The sequence below is a fragment of the Protopterus annectens genome, chromosome 9.part0 (assembly GCF_019279795.1).
Source record: "Protopterus annectens isolate FY-2018-M chromosome 9.part0, PAN1.0, whole genome shotgun sequence".
Taxonomy (NCBI): Eukaryota; Metazoa; Chordata; order Ceratodontiformes; family Protopteridae; genus Protopterus; species Protopterus annectens.
In genome coordinates this window covers 1,787,085,173-1,787,108,838 of record NC_056743.1, presented here as the reverse complement: position 1 = coordinate 1,787,108,838, position 23,666 = coordinate 1,787,085,173, and the positions used below count along the sequence as shown (strand labels likewise).

At 42.0% G+C, this 23,666-nt stretch overlaps 1 protein-coding gene across 1 annotated transcript in view; it reads left to right on the top strand.

Annotated features, from left to right (window-relative positions):
• The window catches only part of FARSA (phenylalanyl-tRNA synthetase subunit alpha), a 529,543-nt gene that overhangs the window by 328,767 nt on the left and 177,110 nt on the right, over nucleotides 1-23,666 (top strand). Inside the window, exons 10-11 of the mRNA XM_044084657.1 lie at nucleotides 9,915-10,083; nucleotides 20,222-20,299. Of these exons, the coding sequence (XP_043940592.1) occupies nucleotides 9,915-10,083; nucleotides 20,222-20,299 (247 nt within the window). The remainder of the gene's footprint in view (nucleotides 1-9,914; nucleotides 10,084-20,221; nucleotides 20,300-23,666) is intronic.

Sequence of the window (23,666 nt, the reverse complement as noted above, 5' to 3'; positions counted from 1 at the left end):
CCTAGAACAGGGAGTTCACCTGCTCAGACTTCTGGTGAGGGCAGGGGTCAGTCCTTTCGTAAACAGACCCAATGACCTACCTTTTCAGCTGCCAGTACATTCTCGCCTGGCAGCACCTTTGGGAGGAAGGCTGGCTCTTTTCAAAGAAAAATTTATATATATATACACATATATAAATACACACACACATATATATGTGTGTGTGTGTGTGTATATATATATATATATATATATATATGTGTATGTGTGTGTGTATACATACAAATATGTATATATATATATATATATATATATATATATATATATATATATGTGTATATATATATATATATATATATGTATATATATATATATATATATATATATATATATATATAGATATATATATATATATATATATATATATATATATAGATATATAGATATATATAATGTAGAAAGAGAGAGAGCTATTTATATATGCATGTATGTATTTGTCATTTGTTGACCAGGTTAGTAGCCTCTTTAAAGCATCGGGGGAAACTTCACCAACTTTTTTTGATAGGTGCCATGGGACAGTGGCGGCTGGTGACTTCAAATCATAGGGGGGCTGCAGGAGACGCTGAATGGGCGGGGTCAAAGGGAAGGGGTGTGTTCAACCATAAAGGGGAGGAGCTATGCACAAAACCACAAAAAAACTAACTTTAATTAAATACGCTGCCCTGGGTGGCAAACCATCATTATGAAAGTCCAATCAAGACAAAAATAAGTGTAGAAGAATAAAAATATTTCAATGCATTGGCTGCATGACAGCTTACTTAATATCTAGATGGAAACAAAGGTTGTGAGGCATGAAAAAATAAATTACTTTTTAAATACATTACTGGAATGCCAGTCAAAATCAAGTATAAGAAAAACCAGAAGCACTCAACTCAAACCACTTCTCCTTGCACTGCAGTTCTAATTATAATATATTCAGCTTTATTAAAGTACCAAGCAACATGCTGAAAGTAGAAATCTATGTGATGCCCCACTTGTAAAAATGTTTCTTATCCAAAAAGACCTGCTGCCTGACAACTTGTTTCATGGGAAAACATGATAAAAGTAAAATGAAAAGCAAACAAGAAACAAGCTCAAGATACATTGCTTAAAGGATTACTGTACAGGTTATGGACCACACATGATTGGCATTCTGTTTAGTTTACGGGTAAAGCCTGTAGAGATGACTGGAAGTCTCCAACAAGTGTAATGAGCTTTTTAAAATAATGGAATCCTGTCCTTTAATACCCAAGGCTTATACATTATCTAGTCAAGTATTCTCTGCATGGCAACAACAGAAAGGCTTTCAATGTTGGCAATTCTTTAACAGTATGCTTATTAAAGCTTACTTGCATCTTGATGTCAGACAAGCTTACCTTATGGTCATTAAAGCATTGCTACTTAAACACAGAGCAACAGGCACTTTGAGTAATAAGCATAAATCAACAGTACAAAAATATGACAGAAACCAGACCATTCTGCAAAATCAAGGACAGATGAAAAGCCACTGTAGTACTTATGCAGTGTGTCCTCCCCATCCAAGGTAGATACAACTACTCCTTGCCTTTCTTGGACACATCCAGAGTCACTACATGGGGGAGTGGGGTGCAACAAGCATGTCACAATTTGAAATCTCTCTGGCTGACTGTGATGGCCTGACACATTTGTCATACCTCTCAACTTCAGGAGCAAGAAATCTGGACAAAGCCATACACAGAAGTGGGACAAAGGCACAACAATAAGGACAATTTTAAAATATTGCTCTAATAAACTTAGAAAGATAATAGAATAGGTCTTGCATTAGTATGAATTTTCTGAAGGGTATAAAATCTGAAACTCAAATGTCTGTCATTTTCTAACTTCAGTCTTTAGTGATTTGTCACTAATTTGCCAAAAACACAATTTTATGAAAAATGGACCAAAAATGTGATGCAAAATATAAAATAGACACACAATACAGCTTCTACCTGTCAAAGAAGGGACACTTTAATATTAGTACTGCTACCTTGAGCAGCTGACAAAATAAAAGAATCTACATGCATTTCAAGTAATCTATAACTTTGATTATTACAGTTATTTCTTAATTGTAAACCCTCCATGTTTTCTTCCAAAATTGCTATTTTGCGGAGGGATTATTAGGGGAAGAGCAACATTTTGAGCCAAAAATTGGGGACAGTTGAGAGGTTGGCTATGCCTAATTCTATAAAGCAATTTATTTGCATGTACCTCTCAACCTGTTAATGCAGTAAATCTGAACAAGGCCAAATATATTGCGGGCACATATAAACAGTACTAAAAATTGCTCTTGTATAAATTGAGACAGTTGATAGAACGGCTCTTACTTTAACATGCATTTTTATGAAGGTTATGAAGTCTGAAACTTATTATTTAGTGACTTCTGGCAAATCATTTAGGAATTAAAACTACAAATTTTATGAACAACAAACCAAAAATAAGAAGCAAAAATCTATTCATTCTTTGAAGATCTGGACAGTTGGGAGGTATAGTTCAGCTGGGCCTGTCTGAGTTTGCTGTCCTCCCCTGACAAAATAATGGTTGAACTGGAGCCTCTGCAGCCATTCCAATTAACCATTACTTGGCTATTTCACTCCATTTACCATAAACACTAATGTGCATACTGCTTTACTTCAATGATTGGACTTCATTTGAAAGTTTTATTTTGTATTTTACAGCACAAACATTAAGTCATCTGTTAAACAAAGCAATGCAGTCTCACAATGAAAACTTAGCATTAAAACTTCTCTGCCCTTGAAACTCACATTCATTGAAACAGCATTGAAACCCACATTCAAAGAAAATACATTTTGCCAGTGGCAGATAAAGATTAATTTTGGGCTGTTTTCGAATCATAGGCCCTTGCATATGAAACATACATGTGCTCTTTGATACACCTTCCTCATTGTACTAAAAATTATATTCCTTGTACAATACAGTACACTTGTTAGAGGGTGTTTTAAATTTGTTTTGAACATTTTTCCAGTAAGCAATGAAACAAAACATATGCACCCATAATGGCAAAACTGCCCAGTTGAGAACATTTATCATAAAAAGTCTACTCAGACTTCCACAGTCCACCATTATTAGTAAATATACACAATTCTACAGTCCACCATTATTAGTAAATATGCACAATTCCACAGTCCACCATTATTAGTAAATATGCACAATTCCACAGTCCACCATTATTAGTAAATATGCACAATTCTACAGTCCACCATTATCAGTAAATATGCACAATTCTACAGTGCACCTTCATGAGTAAATATGCACAATTCTACAGTCCATATTTAGTGAATTCTGTTCTTGCCATAGCTGTCAGCCTTAGCACAAAAACCTGGCCCAAGCCAGTAATGGGGAATACAGTCCCAAAAATAGGGACAAATTTAAAATATTCATCTTATAAACTTAGAAAATTGCTAGAAAAAAGGTTGTGCTACTATGTATTCTGAAGAACATGAAGTTTGAAATTCAAATGCGGTCAATTTTACTGCGGACAGAACAAAACAATTTTCAGCAGAGGACGAGGGATTAATACTGCAGACACGTCTTTGTAAAATGGCAGGGCATCAGAGCAAATCCACACAAACACAGAGAGGAGATGCAGACTCCACACAGAAGCCACCCCAACCAAGAATCAAACCAGAAAACCTATAGCTGTGAGGCAACAATACTACCACTGCACCATCAAATCTGCAAGGAATTAAACATTCAGAAACCTGAAGTCTGAAATTCAAATGCCTGTCAATTTTACTGCGGACAGAACAAAACAATTTTCAGCAGAGACGCGGGGATTAATACTGCAGACACGTCTTTGTAAAATGGCAGGGCATCAGAGCAAATCCACACAAACACAGAGAGGAGATGCAGACTCCACACAGAAGCCACCCCAACCAAGAATCAAACCAGAAAACCTATAGCTGTGAGGCAACAATACTACCACTGCACCATCAAATCTGCAAGGAATTAAACATTCAGAAACCTGAAGTCTGAAATTCAAATGCCTGTCAATTTTACTGCGGACAGAACAAAAACAATTTTCAGCAGAGACGCAGGGATTAATACTGCAGACACGTCTTTGTAAAATGGGAGGGCATCAGAGCAAATCCACACAAACACAGAGGAGATGCAGACTCCACACAGAAGCCACCCCAACCAAGAATCAAACCAGAAAACCTATAGCTGTGAGGCAACAATACTACCACTGCACCATCAAATCTGCAAGGAATTAAACATTCAGAAACCTGAAGTCTGAAATTCAAATGCCTGTCAATTTTACTGCGGACAGAACAAAACAATTTTCAGCAGAGATGCAGGGATTAATACTGCAGACACGTCTTTGTAAAATGGCAGGGCACCAGAGCAAATCCACACAAACACAGGCAGGAGATGCAGACTCCAAACAGAAGCCACCCCGACCAAGAATCAAACCAGAAAACCTATAGCTGTGAGGCAACAATACTACCACCGCACCATCAATTATGCAAGGAATTAAACATTCAGAAACCTGAAGTCTGAAATTCAAATGCCTGTCAATTTTACTGCGGACAGAACAAAACCAATTTTCAGCAGGGATTAAAACTGCAGACACGTCTTTGTAAAATGGCAGGGCACCAGAGCAAATCCACACAAACACATGGAGGAGATGCAGACTCCACACAGAAGCCACCCCAACCAAGAATCAAACCAGAAAACCTATAGCTGTGAGGCAACAATACTACCACTGCACCATCAAATACATGAGGAATTAAACATTCAGAAACCCTTAAGTCTGAAATTCAAATGCCTATCAATTTTATTTAACATTTTTAATCAGGACAGTCTGACTTGGAACAAATAAACAATTTTCAGCAGAGGCCCAGGAAGAAATAATGCAGACATGTCTTTGTAACATGGGAGGGCACAAAAGCAAACCCACACAAACACAGGGAGAAGATACAGACCCCACAAAGAAGGAACCCCAGCCAAGAATCAAACCCAGAACCTACAGCTGTGAGGCAACAATGCTACTACTACACCATCAAATATCAAGCATTGCAACATTTACAAACCACAGATATTATGAGGAACAGATCAGATCGAATATGAGGTAAAAATCTGAAATTTTTTTACAAATGGTGGTGGGTAGGGAACTCAAGTCTTTAACACCTGCATACAGGGTACAGGGTTCAAGCCTGAGGCATTCCCTACCACACCACCATAAGCACCTGGGGCATTTTCACACACACACACACACACACACACACACACACACACACACACACACACACACCATACCATACACAAACTCCAGTAAAGCACAAGCACCATACACAAACTCCAGTAAAGCACCATACACAAACTCCAGTAAAGCACCATACACAAACTCCAGTAAAGCACAAGCACCATACACACACTCCAGTAAAGCACAAGCACCATACACAAACTCCAGTAAAGCACAAGCACCATACATACACATTGTAAATTAAAAAGCACAAACTCAATAAAAATAAAAAGGCACCTTACCTGAATGAATACATCCAGAATGTCCGTACATACATCTTTCCTTCCCGCGCAATACTGAAGACCCGCGAGATCCCAATGCTCCTTCCCGACGCCGATGAGATCCCTAAGGCTCTGTCCCGAGTCCCTGCTGCTCCTCTTGCAGTCCGGACGCGTCCTATACTCCTGGCGGGTCTGTGCACTGTAAAAGTGCACAGACGTCTCCTTGTGTCCCTCTATGGGGACAGCGGGCTGCCTTGAGCATGCGCATAGACCGATAAGTCGGGACTCGGTCTATGCGCATGCGCGAAGTCCATGAATTTGAAAAATATTTTTTTTTATTTTTCATTTGTTTTTCTTGCTTTTTTATTTTTGAGGGGGCTGCAGTCCGGCAGCCCTATGCCACGAGCCGCCCCTGCCATGGGATCTTTTTCATTCACGTGAATCACCAGTAACTCAAGCAAATGCGGTCTAGGTTTAATATCCCATCCAAAGGATGGCACATTGAGGAGTGCAGCACCCCTGCTTATGCTGCACTGGAGTGTCAGTAATCGATCTGTGTGGTGTGGGAATAGAACCTACAGCCTTCTGCTACTGTTACTTATTGCACCACTGATGCAAACAGGTAAGAAGGGTCAAATAAAGCTGTATATGTAGATGATGTGGCATTACAGGCAGACTGTGAAAAAAAACTTCAGCAAAAGACTAGGGAATGGAATGCAAAGCTGAAGGCACATGGGATGAAACTGAGTACAGATATAACGGCAGCAAATGGGAGAAGTCAGAAGAAGCTGAGAACTGAGATAGAAAGGGAAAAACAGTGGAACAGGCTAACAGTTTCAAGTATCTGGGAGGGGCAGATAAGGAGAAGGGAATTGTTTTATGTAGTTATCTGTGTGGTATGTGATTGTTATTAAAGCTTTTTTAACTGAAGCTGTTGTGACCCTTCTATCAGTGCCCTTTGCTTGGTTATATGACAAAAGAATTCCAAAGAAGCTGAAAAGTAAGGTATACAAAACTGTGGTGTGACCAGTACTACTGTATGGTACCGAAACCTGGGCAGTGAAGGCAGAGCAGTTGTGGGAGCTAGAGGTGATGAAGTGCCTGAGACTGGTAGTAAAACGCACACTGTGGAACAGAAGTAGAAATGAGGATCTCAGAGCGGAAGCCCAAATTGCTTGATTTGCACTGAATGTCAAAGAGAACAGATTATAGTCGTTTGAGCGCATGTGCAGGAAAGCAGAGGACAGTCTGGTAAAGATGATTTGAGACAAGCAGGAAGAAGGGAAGAGGAAGTGTGGGTGTCCAGCAAATAGATGGGTGGATTGTCTAAGAGAAGACCAGTGACAGTCAGGCATGATTGTCAAAGAAAGTAGGAGAGTGGCATTTAATGGAGACAGGTAGCGACTGTTGACATGACTCCCAATACCATGTAAAAAAAAGTAGAGTTAATGACTGGTGATTGTGTGTATTATTTTCTTTTTTTTTTTACGTTTGTTTATGGGGGTAGTGCACTGATCAAAGCTGACCATTTGCAGTTACTGCTTAGGTGAAGTAATTCATAAAGAAGAAGAGAAAAAAAGCTGGACAGAGAGTCAGTAAGCTGTACTTATCAAAATAGCAAACAACATGTAACAAAATAATGTATTATGTTGGTTGTGGAGCCATTGTTTGTGGTATTTTTTTATTTGTATTTTTTTATTTTACATTTGTTTACCGGGAAGGTTTGACTGGACAGAGCTATCTGTTTTCAGCGAAGGCCTGGGGAGAAAAGCTTCAGAACAATTGGTAACATACTATACATAAGATATTTGCACATTCAGTTATAAAAATATAGCAGACAATAACATACGATTGTATAAAATATTTACATAAGCATAGTGGTTTAGACATACAATTAAAAGTATAGCAGATAGTAACATCTGATTGTTGTTCATACAGTATGTTTAGCAGATATAATCTTGAAGATGTAGTGAAGATACGACAAGAAAGGGAAAAACTAAAAAAGGAGGCGAATATAAACAAGTTCATATTATGTGCATTGCTATTTTAAGGGAAAACTTTTCAACTTAGTCTAGGGTAGAGTTAGTGGGTATAGATGGGGCAGTGGGGAGTAGGCAACTGAGTTGGTAAGTAACGTGCGATAATATATAGTGCATTTGTGGGACTTTTAAAGAGGAGGTTGGATAGTGGGTAGGGGAAAGGAGTTAGAATATGTCAGCCAGGTACTATGCAGTTGCTATCCAGGAGTTGTTTAGGTGGGAAATAAGCTGTTTTTTTGAAGATGGTTTTATTAGGTTGCGCCCTGATTTGTAGTGATAGGGAGTTCCAAGTCTTGGCAATGTTGCAAGAATACAGTCACCAGAGCTGTAATGGCTTTTGGAGATTGCGATTGGTGCCTTGTTAGTGGATCTAAGTTCTCGGTTATTGGCGTAGAGGATGATCAGGTCTTGTAAGGCTGGAGTTTTGTCAGGTTGGTACAGTATTTGGTGAGCTAGAAGAAGTTGATTTAGAGCTATGGTGTTAGGAAGTTAATGCCAGAAAAGCTGTTTAAGGGTCTGACAGTGGTGGGTGTGGTAGGAGGAGTTTGTGGCAAATTTTGCTATTTTGTTGTAGCATACTGATAGCTTGTTTAAATCGCTCTTGTTTGGATTAATTAGGACAGGAGAAGTATACAGTAAGGTAGAGAGAAGATGGGTACGAGCTAAAGTAACTTTACTGTTGCTGGTTAGGAAGTTTTTACATCTGTAAAGAGTACCTTTTTTTTATTGATTTTGGTTATTGTATGAGCTATGTTGTTGTTGGAGTTTCAGCTTTTCCCGGTAAAGGGTCGCCACAGCGGAACTCCGGTCCACTAATGAGCTATGTGTTTGTCAAATTTCATATTGTCAGTAATGAATTCCAGTAATTTCGTTTGTGTGACGGTGGTGATAGGGGTATTATCTAATGCAGAAATGGAGAACGGGGGAGTAGGTACTGCTGCTGGGATGAAAGAGCATACTTTGGGTCTTTTTAGGATTTAGTATTAGCTGGGAGTTTGTTAGCCAGGTTTCGATGGATGTAAAGCTTCTTGGGTCTTGATTTGAAGTTGTTGGAGGATTGGGGCAGAGCAGATTAAGGTGGAGTTGTCAGCGTGTTGAACCAGGTTTGCTAGAGGGGGGTACCTTTGTGAAGATTATTTGTAAATATAATGAAATGTAGGGGTCCAAGGATTCATCCTGGGGTACTCCTAGTTTTACAGGAAGTAGGGGGGAAAGGGAGTTTTTCCACTGAACAGCTTGTTGGTGTTGGGAGAGATGTTCCTGAAACCGTAATAGAGCGGGGGTAGTTAGTTTTAATTCCGAGAGTGATGTTATTAGTTTTGTATGAGAGACTGTATCAAACATCTTTGATAAGTCAAGGAAAACTACAGATACTAGTTGGCCATTGTTGCATTGCATATTTACTTGGTTACTAAAATGGATGAGTGCAGTGGTAGTGCTATGGTTGGGGAAAAATCCGTGTTGAGTTTTGGCAGGATGATTGTTGGAGAGGGGATGTGTTATGACTTGAGAGTGGATACATTTTTCCATTATTTTCGCCAGTGGGGAAAGTATAGCTATAGGGCGGTAGTTTGTTAGGTGAGTTCCATTTGTGAATTGATATAATGTAGGAGATTTTCCAGAGAAGTGGCACCTTTTGTTCTGAGATTGATCTGTTAATGATTATGGAGACTCGGTAGGAAATGGCTTTGGTGGCTGTTTGTAGGAATTTTGTAGGTAGTTTGTCTACTGCCAAGGTCGTGGGTTTAAGTTTGGCTAGGTGTCTATAGATTGTGTAAGTTGGTACAAGTTGAAGGGTGAAGGAGTTAGCGTTATTTGATGGGTTATATAGTATAGCGGGGGTTGAGGAGTGTGGGTCTGCTGACAGCTTTAATATAGAGTTGGTCAAGAACTCATTGAATTGGGTGGCTGTATTTACAGAGGTGGTGTCTATGTTTGAATGAGGAATCAGTGATTTACCTGGTAGGAGAATACTGTTTATAGTGGCCTAGAAGTTTTGTGGATTGGTATTATGCATAGTTTGAATTTCGCTCTAGTATTTTTGTGTATCTAGTCTGATTTGCTTTTTTACAGTGTTTCTCAGTTGTAAGAATGTTTGCCTATTAGTAGTTTTGTTTTTGTGCCAGGTGTCCCATGCTTTGTCCCTTTGTTTCATAAGTTGTCTAGACTGGTATTGAAGAAAGAAAACGTGTTTCTTATGTTAAATTTGTAATGGGTGATGAAATTTGGAGGTTTGTAAGGTGCAAATGATAGCTCTTCCTAAAAATCAGTCTGTAACCTGCATTTTGTTTTGTTTTATTACAGGAATGTGCTTTGCCCTCTTCTCTGACTTTCTCTGGCTTTCATTCTTTGCAGGGGAACTTTACGCCAGTGAAATACTTTTCTATTGATCGTGTGTTCCGGAATGAGACCCTTGATGCCACTCACCTAGCAGAGTTTCACCAAATCGAAGGAGTGGTGGCAGATTATGGACTGACCCTTGGCGATCTCATGGGTGTGCTGCATCAGTTCTTCACAAAATTAGGTAAGTTTTTTTTTTTTTGCATTCGTTTTCTGTACTGTTTCTTGTCATCCTCATGCCACATAATTTTCCTGCAACTTAACTATGGCCACATTCCCTGATTATATGAAGCTGTAGTTATCAATAATTTGCTTACCCTGGGTTGCTAGTCACTTCTATTTTTTTTTTGAAGTGGTGCTGGAACAGAGATGCAAATATCAGCCCTTTCTCTCACCTAATGAGTGAAGGTAAGAAATTCCATCCATCCTTGCCTGCGGGGACCTTGGTTTGACTGCGGATACATTGGACAAAGAGAGGTAGAGTTAGCTGATTGCTAACTCTGATGGGAAAATAATAGGTTCTTCATACCTTTAGTTGGTTGCTCCAGTAGAGACTGGAATTTATTCATTTACTTACACTTACTTATGTTAATAATGGATTTAACCGTACTGGGCAGTCCTCTTACAGAGCTTACCCTGGAAGGAAGCTGCTAAGGGAGGGAGGGAACCATAAAATGAGGAGGTATAATAGGAATATGGTAGCTTTGCAAATGTAACATAATAGAGAAAGGCAGTCAGACTGCACAGGTATAGTGCTGTTCATCATGCTGAGAGTAGGGTGTGACCTCTGACATTTTGTTGAGAGTACAGTGATCTTGAGATCATTGATTTGTAATATTAAGTATCCACACCTCTGTTTAGTTGAACATTTTCAAAGCTGATGTGCTAGTGAAATCTGAAAACTTGAAATTAATAGCTGGTGATTTTTGAGGTAAGGTGGAAGTGATAAAATGCCAAAAAAAACAAAAGCTTGATTGTGATCCATAAGGTATCCCATTTCAGACTTCTGAGTGCACTCGGTAATGTAGAAATATGCATTATGGGACAGAAATGGTAGGACAGCCCTCTTCCCCCCCAAAAAAAACATCATACACAGACACTGTCACACTAAGAAATACACAATACGAATTGTCAACTGGACCTGAGTAGGATAAAAAAAATGATGAGAATATGCTTTAATGGACACTTTAGGGAAAAACAGAGTATAAGATATTGAAGTAGCAAAAACTGAGAAATGGGGAAAAACATTGCAAATATAGTGCAAAAGGGAATGTTGGACATGTAGCAGCTTAGAAGCTTAACAGAAATTGTGCAAATAGATGTAGTAAAATTTCCAAAAGAGAGTATATAACACTCTGGCTTAATTGTATTACCTATTGGATGATTCTTAAACCCCATTTCTACTGTTAAGAATCCGATTATTTTTTCTCAGTAAAGTCTTTTTTATTTGCAGATCTCTAATGGAGCCTTTTCGCACCAGGCAATCAATTAAAATGGGTCTGAATGCCTAATTAGATCATCCCCGTAAACAAAAAGGCAATATTGTAGTCTGAGGCTGTAATGCTGGCTTACAAAATCCATCTATCTCTACTCTTATTCTTCTCTGTACATTGCAAGTTTGTACTAATCCTACACTCACTGCTTAAATTGTGTATAAATTACTGTTTACATTAAGTATTGCTGTGTATAATAACTTCTGCATTACCCTGTTCTGTGTTTATCCAAGCCTTGTATCTGGTGTTTCTTATTTAGACTGTTGCTAGTTTCATATATACTTGTTGGGACTTTTTTCATATCCAGAGACTACACCTTACCATTTTCCCAAAAAATACCAGAACAAAGGCTGTAGTTACCAAATGTCCATCCCACCAGCTGCAGGGGGCTCATGAACCATCCAGGAGATCACACTAAACCAGAGGTGGTTGGGAATCCATTCAGGATTCTTTTTGGTTCCACAAAAGAACAAGATTCTCAGTCCAGTGTTGGATCTAAATGGATCATAAGTACATAAAGAAGACCCCCTTCTGACAGAATGGTCACTGTGTCAGAGATTTTTGCCTTGTCTGAAGGCGAGCGACTGAATGTGCTGTATAAAACTACAGGATGTCCATTTCCATGTAAAGATTGCAAGGTGATCCAGAAGGTTTCTGCACTTTCAGCCAGGAGCCATTCATTACCGACTTAAGGCCTTGCCCTTCGGTAACACCACATCCATCTGGGTGTTCCCTAGGTGGATAGCAGTGGCCGTGACCCATCTATGACTCAAAGGAGTACGAATTATTCCATATCTGGAGGACTAGCATCTTGCTGCAACAACTAAAGAATCCTATCAGCCAGACATTACTTTTAATAGCTCTGCCTATCATTTGAAATCTCCATAAATTATCAAAAGTCATAGCTACAGCATACTCATAAGTTCATAGATTAGTACTAGGTTAACTGCACTTGTGGACCATTTTAAACATAGCCAATTATCCCAAGTGAGAATCAAACCCTGTACCTTATGTTTGCAAGGTAAACACCTTAACCATTGTGCCAACCTCTCACCCTATGCCAACGCCCCACCCAGGTCTCTGTTCCACATGGTTGTATATGCCTGGTTTTGCATGAGGATTATTCAGTGGATGCTTTCTACTCCTTGGCCACAGCTGTCATTCTCTCTTCAAACAGTCCACTTGACTCAGACATACAGGACTCAAACCGGTGGTTCACTTCTCAGATGTTATTTCAGAATGACTATTTGTTGCACCTTCCCCTCTTCAGCAACAGTGACTGTGGATGCCTCCTATTTGGGTTGGGGAGCATATTGAAAACAGGATGGCGTAGGAAACTTGGAAGCAGACAGAGGCCTGTCTTCAGATCCACATCTTGGGTGAGAGCAGTTATCCTAGCATTGCAGAAATTTTAGAACATCGTACCTCCAGGAGTGACAGCTCTGAGGTCGGACAGCATGTCAGTAATATGGTGTATAAACTAGCAAAAAGGAAGAAAGTCCTAACATCTTTGCAGAGAGGCCATGAAAGTGTGTCAGTGGCATTACATTCAGGTTGCTTTATGGAAGCCATGTACATTACAGGTAAAGTCAGCTGTCTAGCAGACAGGCTAAGCAGGTCTGTCCTAATGCCTCCCAAGTTGTCCCTCAATCCAGTAGTGATTTAGGCGATTTTCAGTCACTGGAACCAGTCTTGCTTTGACGTATATGCTTCTCCCTCCATCACAAAGTGCAGAAGCTGCTTTACCATAATTACTCCAGTGGAGCAGTCACCAAGGGACACTAGTTTGTTATTGCCCCCCGTATCATATTTATGCCTTTCTTCCAATTCCTCTAATCTCAAAGTTTCTGCAGAAGGCCTCAACCTGCAATACAGAAACAATCCACATTGAGCCCTGCTCAGGCTCCATTTGAAGAAGTTCCCCTGGCTTCTAGATCCATAGCTGAATCTTCTGTCACCTAACCAGGCAGCCTCTTCCAGACCTTCTTAATCTCATGCTGACTGTATGGTTTCTCTAGTTTCCTTAGTTACCAGACACCCCCTTATCCAAAAGGGTGGTCCACATTTTGTTTGCCTCTTAGGGACAAATCCACCCAAAAGATCTGTAAAAGTACAGAGAAATGTACTATTTGGTTATAGGTCAAGGTTTGGATCCTTATTCTACCACTATTACACAATGTTATGTAGTCCAATCTCGCCTACATTCTTACCCGTGGGTTCAGAGCCGAATGTCTGCTCCGACTCTGCCAAACTTTTTTAGCTTGAAGTTTTTCTTTTGGCTGGGCTAAGATGTTATCCCATGCTGCATTGCTCTCTATCCCCAGATCTCGTTTGCCGCTCACGTAGCTCGGACGTGGTCTTGCTCTTGGCTGTGGCTAAGTACCCTTTTTCTTCCTTATCAGAGAAATTTGTTGCAAACAAAAAGCTATTTTAATAGCTATTGCGTGTTCTTGTCTTGTCTTGTTAAAAAATTGTGTTTTGGATCGTTTTTTCTGTGGTATCCCACTATTTGTTTCCAACGGGCTAGGCCCATTTCAGTTAGTGGACCTAGCATGTCCCCTTGCTTTCTTTGTGTCTTTTAAGTTTACCGGGACTAAGTACCATTTAAATTAGTGATATTAGTCTTTTCTCCCTTGTGTTTGTGTCTAAGATTGTTTAACTTAGAGATCTTGTGGTTTTTTGTGTGTTGTAGTTTTTTTCCCGCCTTGTGACTGTTTGACCGTTGGTCCTTTTATTCAGTGTTTGATTGTCTTGGTGCTTTATTAGTGTTGGTTAACTATGTCCAAAGATTCTAAGGAGCACAAGCCCTCGGGCTTCAAGAAGTGCTCTAGGTGCAGTTACAAAATGTCCATTACCGATGGACACTCCGTAGTGTATATTGTCTGGGAGCGATTCATCTCCAGGAGTCGTGCAGCTTCTGTCACGCTTTTAGTCCATGAGTTCTTCAGTTAAGGAAGAATAAATTGATTTTGAAGGGACTTCTGAAACCCTCCTTTGAGGAGGGTCTGGAGAGTGCTTCCAGCTCTAAGACTAAATCTTCTAATCAAAAAAGAGATCTCCGGCTCCATCAGTCTCCTCGGAACCACCGGAGAAAATAGCAAAGTCTGCTTCGACATCCTCGGCTCCATTGTCCTTGGGGGGGGGCCGCAAGAAGTGTCAGTTGTTATGGAACCTGCTTCACCTCCAATTTTCTTGAAACCTGTTCGGAGCCGATCGCCTAGCATTAGGCCAGTATCCCCTCCTCGCAGGTCCCCTTCGGAGAGGAGGTCTTGATCTCCTTCTCTATCCTCTAAATCCTCCAGGACCTTATCAGATGTGGACGTCAATAGAGTGGTGCAGAGACTCCTTCAGTCACCGGTTCTGGCAAAATTGTTCTCGGCTCCGACCCAGTGGGTCCTGGAGCCGGACCCTCAACCTGCTTTGATACTTTCTCCTCCGAGCACACCTCAGCTTTTGGAGCCGGAGTGCTCTGCTCCGCGTGATGTCTCTAGGTTGGTTCCGATAGCCCCTCCTGGCTTATCGGTGTCGACGTCAGCTCCGACCCAGTCTGCTCTGTCCACGGGGTTCAGGACTCAGGATTCTTCAGTCGGACCGGAAAGAGAGGCTTCGGGACACACCTCGGCTCTTGTTTCCCTCTCGGTGCCTCGGCGCGGGGAAGTTCGACTTCTGTCATGGCTTCTGAGGCTGGTCGTTCTTCGGACACGGGGACCAGCGTTCGAGGCCATGCGGAGCGTGCTGGCCAGGTCGTCAGCGACATGTGGGTCGGTCAGTCTGTCCCCTACTACACCGGTGCAGGTCTCTGATCGCCTTCTATCTCTGGACAGTGGAGCCCCAAGGCCTCAGGGTACCCCCACGAGTGGTCCCCACATTTCCGAGGGTCCCTCAGAGTTTTTGCCTGAGGAGCCACCCAGAAAGAAGATGTGCAAGAGGAAGCACATAGGATGAGTCTCTCACATCAGACACCGACCTCGAGGAATCTGAGGGGTCTCCCAAGTCATCCTCTGAGGATGTTTCTTTCTCTGACATCCTAGAGATTTTGAAACCAAGAGGTGACTGGCCATCCAAAGCCCCCTCCGAGGAGGAGTCGGTCTTCCTGAAGGCCTTTGGTGCTCAGCCCTCCGCCTCTTGGGTATCTCCACCCTTCGACGAGCTTCTGGATTTGGTTTGTCGAAGGGTGTGGGAAAACCCTGACTCTGTGGAACCAGTCCCCAGGAGGCCCAATAAATTTTTGTCTGCTCCTTCTGATAAGGAGTTTCTGTCCAAGGGTGTCCCTGTGGATGCCATGGTGGTGACAGCTGCCACTCAGCAGGAATTAGCCAAGACTTCTTCCACCGTCCATCCTCCTAACAAGGAGTCTAGGACCATGGACCGGTACGGGAAGTGTACCTTTTCTTCAGCTACCTTTACCTTACGGTCACTGAATTATTTATCACACTTTACACAGCTCCAGAGAGATCTCCTCAAGGAACTTGGAGATACTCTCACGGGTAACATTTCTGAGGCAGTGGCCCAGATGGTCAACGCTCAGATGTCTACCCTCAATTCCGTTGAAACGCTTCCATGAGGCTAATCTCATATGCAGCCGAAGGAGCGAGTAGGGCAGCAAGTTCAGGAGTTGCTCTTAGGGAGGCAGGCCTGGCTGCGCCTTTGTTATTTCGCGGAGGCCTTCAAGTCTTCATTCACCAACGCCCCTTTTGATGGTTCCTCTGTTCGAAACCAAGGTGAAAGACACTCTCACCAGGTGCAAGCAGGAGGGAAAAACTCTGTCTGCCCTAGGAGTTTGTTTTTCTCTTCCCTCTAGGCCTTATCCCAAGGCTCAGAGGTGTGGCAAAATGTGGTTCAAGAAATCACACTGTTTTTTTCCCAGTGCACAAGATGAGCCCCCCTCCAAAAGCAGAGGAGGGGTGGTTATTTAGGGAGACGCCACCCTAGAGGCAGATGAGACCCCCGCAACTCGGGAGACCACGATTCTTTTCGTGGTTCTCTCTAACGCCGCTCCTGATGGGAGGCCCGACTGTGCACTTCCAGAGCCAGTCGGGGGTTGAATCTCATTATACCCGGAGGCCTGGCAAGACATCACCCAGGACCAATGGGTTCTACGAATAATTTCCGGAGGATGTGTCATCCCCGTCTCGTCAAATCCCCCTCCAATCAAGAAAATCCTGGATGTTCCACCCAGTCAAAGGGCTTACGCAGCTTCAGAAGTTTCAAAGCTGCTAGAAAAAGGAGCCATCCAACATGTTCCCTCAGACCAGATTGGATTAGGGACTTACTCCAGATTCTTTTTTGGTGTCAAAAAGGACAGGAGACCTGAGACCCATATTGGATGTCAGCCGAATGAACACCCACGTGCAAAAGTCCAAGTTCCGAATGGTCACATTGCAGTCTATTCACCCATTGTTGGGAAAAGAAGTGTGGATGTGCTCCATCGACCTCAAGGATGCTTACTACCACATAAAGATGGACAGGACATCCAGAAGTCACCTACGCTTCTGGCTGGGAGCCAGTCATTTTCAGTTTCAAGCCCTGCCCTTTGGTTTCACCACAACCCCCAGGGTGTTTACCAAATGCATGGCAGTGGTGACTGCTCACTTGAGATGTCAGGGATTCCAAGTGTTTCCGTAGCTGGACGACTGGCTCCTTACTGCCACCACCAGGCTTCTTCTACTTCAGACCAGGGACGCTACTATCAACCTATGTCAACAGTTGGGCATCACATTGAACTGGGAAAAATCTGCCTTGTTGCCCTCAGTGTGTCACTTTTATTGGCGCCGAACTAGACACCATCCTCATGCGGGCGTTTCTACCACAGGAAAGAATCAGTCCTACAACAAGTTCACACCTTGCTCCCTCTGAGAAGAGCAAAGGCAAGATGGGTCCTCCAACTGTTGGGGACAATGGCTGCTACAATTATGTTAGTCCCTCTGGCAAGGTTACATATGAGGCTCCTTCAGTGGCTTCTCTTTGCCATGTGGTCTCTTCAACGTCTTCCACTTTCTCACCCTATTCTACTCACAGACAGGTGCAAACAGGATCTCAGTTGGTGGCTTCACACCAACAACCTGAATGCAGGAAAGCCCTTCGTTCCTGCGCCCCCGATTGCCACGGCGACCACGGATGCCTCCCAGATGGGATGGGGGGGCATTATCTAGGCAGGACAGTCCAAGGCATGTGGCAAGAGCATGAGATGAATCTGCATATCCATGCCCTGGAGGTGAGAGCTGTGCTACTAGCGTTGCAAGCACTTCAGAGTTTTCTTCTTCTCGGGACTATTGCAATCCACTCAGACAATATGTCAGTGGTGTGGTATCTGAACAAGCAGGGAGGAACCAAGTCTTATCCCCTTTGCAGAGAGACCATGCGAGTTTGGCAGTGGGCATGGTCTTCCCAGTGTTTTCTGGTGGCCACGCACATTCCGGGGAAGTCCAATGTGATCGCAGACAGGCTAAGCAGAGCTATTCTGATGCCTTACGAGTGGTCCCTGAACTGTCAATTTGCAGAACAGATCTTCCGCAGGTGAGGTCAGCCTTGCTGCAACCTTTTTGCCAGCCCCCTCAATGCCAAATGCAGCAGCTACTTCACGTTGATCCCCCCTCAGGGGGAGTCACCCAGGGACGCTCTAGTCCACGATTGGCCCTCCAGTCTACTATACGCCTTCCCTCCGGTCCCCTTGCTCCCAAAGGTTGTTCAGAAGTGCAATCCTTGGGAAGCAGAATGATTCTGATTGCCCCACACTGGCCTTGTCAAATTTGTTTCCCCTTTCTCCATCCCTATCTCATGGACGCTCCTTGGATTCTGGACCCACAGACTTGCTGACACACAAGTCAGGGCAGCTCTATCCCTCTCTTTGGACCCTCTGGTTGACAGCCTGGCTACTCCACTTCCGTTATTAGTTAGGCTTCATCATTTTTCACCGGAGGTGGTTCATATTTTATCTTCCTCTCATAAGCCCTTGACCTGGAAGATTTATTACAGCAAATGGAAGAGGTTTTCAATCTGGGCACATGCCAAAAAGATTGACCTTTACACAGCTCCAGTTTCGTCTGTATTGGAGTTCTTGTCTAGGCTCTCTAACCAGGGTTCAGCGGCCATAACCATTAAAGTCCAATTGGCGGCGATTTCTACCTTTCATGTTGCAGACGAGCATAGCCTGATGGCACATAGACTCTGTAAGGCTTTCCTGAAGGGCACGTTGTTACTTTGTCCTCCGGTATCAGAACCTGTTATGCCTTGGGACTTAAACTTTGTTCTACAGGGTCTTACTTCACCCCCCTTTGAGCCTGCAGCCACTTGTGATTTAAAAATCTTAACTTGGAAGACTGTCTTTTTAGTAGCCATCACGTCAGCCAGACGCGTGTCGGAGCTTCAAGCTTTATCAATCAAACCCCCTTATTTGATTTTTCACAAGGACAGGGTTTCTCTCAGACCGAACCCATCTTTTCTTCCCAAAGTGGCGTCAGTCAGTATGCTTAACCAATCTATTGAATTGCCAGTGTTTTTTCCCCAGTTTTCAAACAAGGCAGAATTCAAATGTCATCAATTGGATGTGCACAGACAATTACGTTTTTATTTGCACAGAACGAAAGACCTCAGAAAATCTGATCAGTTGTTTGTTTCCTTTTCGGAAAACAGAATTGGGTCTCCTGTCTCCAAAGTCACATTGTCCAGGTGGATTTCCAGTTGTACTTCTTTCATTTATTCCTCAGGGGTAAAGATTTACCGTTCCGGGTGAAGGCTCACTCTACTCGGTCTGTATCTACATCTACAGCTTTTCAGGCCAGATTGTCTATGGATGATATTTGTGCTGCGGCTACTTGGGCATCTCCTCACACCTTTGTTACTCATTACAAGTTGGATGTGGTATCTAGGGGCTGGTCTTCCTTTGGTTCCACAGTGCTCAGGAGTATTTTCCACTGAGCCTCCCAGGATGTAGGTGCTAGGGACGCTGTCCCATGGGTAAGAATGTAGGCGAGATTGGACTACATAACATCAAGAAGTTATGTACTCACCATAACTTTCGATGTATGTAGTCCATCTCGCCTCACATTCTTACTTACCCCCCTCCTTCCCCCTTCCTGGAGGATCTGGAGGTTAGGTCTGGTTTCAGAGCTCCCTTCATTATTGGTTTGTTCTTCCTTTCCTTAGGTGGTGTTATGCATGGAGAATGAGTGCTGGTGTTCGCAGCAAACTAGATCTGGGGATAGAGAACAATGCAGCATGGGATACCATCTTAGCCCCGCCAATAGAAAGACTTTGAGCTAAAAATGTTTGGCCGAGTCGGAGCCGACCTTCGGCTCTGAAACCACGGGTAAGAATGTGAGGCGAGATGGACTACATACATTGAATGTTATGGTGAGTACATAACTTCTTGTTCACTACAAGTTGTAGCATCTTGGTTGGATTCTAATCATTATCTCTATAGATTTTGCATGTATATTCCTTAATCCCATAGTCTTCTTGCTCAGTTTTGAATGTTTTTATCTTTCTTTCATGTCTTATGTCAACTGGCATTTTCATGAAGCTTGGCCAGTTTTACTAGGAGTTAACACATGGGAGCTAGCTTAGGTCTTTATGACAGTTGCATGCCTAGTTCTGTAACTTTTAGATCATACAATTAGCCTCCACTTTGTGTTTGAAATCCAAGTATGTTATTTGCGTCTAAGTACATATTATATGATTAAATGTTTAAGATGGTGTTGTACAGTAATTGCTAGCAATGATCTTGCAGATGGAGAGGACTGGGGTCAAACCTCAGACCTTCCAATTGTAGACTTTTGCACAATAATAAAATAAAGATAACCTTTATTGCAATTTTTCTGTGTTCTCTAGGAATAACAAAGTTGCGTTTCAAGCCAGCCTATAATCCCTACACAGAGCCCAGCATGGAGGTGTTCAGCTACCATGAAGGTAATGTACTAATAGAGGAGTGACAGAAGCGAAGGAATTGTATCTATGCAAGTCCTGAGCATACAGACACATCTGCCTCTCTGTGCCCTTCTCAATTTATCCTTTCCTGCACTACTTGTCCTATTTTTTTGGCTTTTGCATTATAAAATGCAATGGTAATTTAAATTGTTTTGTTTGCAGTACTTTTTATTAGGAAGTATGTGCAAGCTCTGTACTTTTATAATGTTGTTACATTTATTAGTCATATTTAGACATTTTCCCAACAGTAACACTTTTCTGCAAAGTGCTAAGTATGCCTTTGTTATTTTCTGAGACAGAGTGGGGGAATTTTGATACTTAAAATCTGCGCATGCCATATTCCTTGTGTAAGTGGGACATATATAGAGCATGTCATCTGGATGTTTTGCATAGATTTGTTTTCTGGTTGGTACTGATGGACTTGAACTCTTGTCTGCTGATAGCTTTTCTAGTTAATAAGCCATTTTTTTTCACCTCTCTTGCTTCACACATTCAAGCTCTTTCCATTCCTGACAAGGTTATGTATGTAATTAGCCCACTTCTAAGTACTTTATTTTGAACATAGTCACACAGCAGAGTTGTTTCTTTAATTTGCAAAGCTTCAGGTCATTCTTTCATGTTTTTGATTAAAAAATTCTTCCTTTTGATTATCCCACTTTAGGTCACCTTACTAATTATTGAAACAACTTTTCTGTTTGCTTTTAGTGGCAGGCAGTAACCAATTCAGTAGTCTTTCATATTTTTTTTTATAATTGTATTGGGTAGCAAATCGTTGTAACTAAAAAAATTATTCTGTTAAAATGGGACACAGTCTCTGAATTGTCTGAAAGATCCAGTAAGGTCTTACTATAAGGCTCAGTCCAGTGGCAGTGAAACCAGCATAGTATGCTGGAGGTTGTGGGGTTGTGTCACAAATGAGAGCTTATGTTATTGTTCCACTTACATGATTCTAACAGTGTCTTAGCAGGAGGCTTTTTCCGTGTTTGTGTTTTAGCCTATTTCTGGGGCATCAGTGGTTGATAAGCAGCTTTCTGATATCTGCCTAACATGTGTAACAAGCCTGGCAAGAAGCAAATGTTGAGCATGCTATTAATTTCCCACAAGCATTATTTGGGGGGGTGGAGGGGGAGGTTGGCATCATGGTTAAGGTGTTTACCTCAGAGACACGTTACAGGGTTTGATTCTCTCCTCTGGCCATTATCTGGGTATTGGCTAGGCATGTAATAGTCCACACACCGATTGCCTAGTGTTTACCTGTGAACATTACTAAGTTTAATGCTGCTGGCTGCAATAAAAAAGCAATCACTAGAAAGTGGAAATCATAATCTAAGCCAGCTGTAACTGAAGTACTGAATATTGTAAAGGAGATAAAGGGACTGGGATAGGATCCTTAGAAAAAGGAAAGAGCAAACTTCATAGACGTAAATAGACTATGTGATACTAATACATGCTGAATAAAAGAGGTCCCTATTAAATAAACGAAAAGTGGAAATGTCGAATGGCCAAATAAATGAAAAGGCCGTTCCTCGATATCACTATTGTTAAGATCGCGGTACAGTGAAGGCTGAAAATTTTGCCCTTTCTTCACTGCAGTGCGATCTCAGAGTTGGTATATATAATTAGTGGGGGGGGGGCGGCGCAGCCCCCCTCCCAGTATTCATTTTGATGAATGGCCTTTTCGTTTGTTTGGCCGTTCAACATTTCCACTTTTCGTTTATTTAATAGGGACCCGAATAAAGTTGATGTTCAACAAACACACTTGTCTTACTGGCATAAGTATAGTAGTGTTCTGCTACGCCAGGAGAAGTAGGGCAGTGGGTGTGTAACATATGCCAGCATAGCTAGCTGGAGTTTTGTAAAGAATTATATGTCATTTGTTTATCAAACTGATTTATACAGTTGCTTGTGTTAAAAATGTGCCAATAGTGGGTCCTGCTAGACAGAAAAGAAATACACCTATGTGTCAGACTGTATTGTAATTGTTGAAATTAATATATTCTAATAGGGGATACTTTAAGAGAAGAGGTTAATCTCAGTCCAGCTAACTTTGAAAAATAGTCTGAAATTAAATTACCTGGTTTAGGCCATAAATATTGTATCTTACAGTTCTGAATGCAGCCAGAGGCAAAATGTCTGTGAAAACCAGGACTAGGAATCCTACTGTATTGTCCTTAGGGGAGAACTAATCGCTACCCTGGAAGAGTGGAAGTTTTTGAAATGGTTTTATAACTTCCCAATGCTAGAACACATGTGTATGGTAACACATATGTGCAAGATTCTGGCTCAGTTTCTAGTAAAGGGGGTAGAGTGGGAACTAGAAGTCAGGTGACCAGATGTATGTGATACCATACTGTAATCCAGCACTGAATTGATGTTTTAATAATAGATGAGACAGAAGTCTCAGAGCAGTGTGTTTGTGAAACCTGACAAAAGAAGGACCACTCGCCTACATCATCTTGCCTTGCTTTAGTAAGTGAACTAGGGAACAGTCATTCTTTAGATCAGTCAGGAAAATATAGTGAGACTAATTAAGTGTTGTTTTCTGTATCTGTGCGAATCTTTCATATTCTTTTATTATTTGTTAAATATATTTAAACTTTTCATTTTGGCTGGTCTTTTAGAGAATATTTTAACCTTTGAACGTGCTTATATTTATTTGGTGATACTGTGGCCACTCCTGAAAGCCTTGCTGCATTAGTCAAACACTACCACTTGTATTAGTATTAATTTCACTCAGTATAACTGGATACCCTGTAAGAGTCTTTGAGTAACTGGCTGGTGGCAGTAGACCAGGTGTGTGTGCGTGTGTGTGTGTGTCAGCTACTTGGAGCAGGGATACAAAGCATTGGTTTCACAGAAAGGGTAGTAGAGGACTTGATTTAGAAGACTCGGCTGAGGACTAAGCTGTACAGCTGTGTCAGTGGGAAGTCTTACTGGGTCCTAGAGAGAGGGAGAGACAGACAGAAACCCAGCCCCCAGACCAAGTGTGTTCCCGGTGTGCTCTTAAGGAAAATTGTGCTTGGTGCAGAGAGCTGCATCTGGAAATACCGTGTATCTATCTTTGTTCCAAGTGAAGGTCCCTCACCGGTGTCAGTGGTGAGAATTGAGGCACCTTGATTACTGGCCCAGTGGAGAGACGTCACATAAATCACCTGATAGGTTCAGGACAATCCTTCACACTCACAGACAGGATCCTTTCAGCTCACTTGCGCCACAGCCAGAGGGAGAGATCTCTTGGGATATTGCTTCTTTCTCTGGGTGATATCAGAAGCAGAGCTCAGATAAACTCATTTTGAGTTTTATTTCCCCTCTCTGCCTTTTTCTGTCAATGCTTTAGTAGCATATCCTG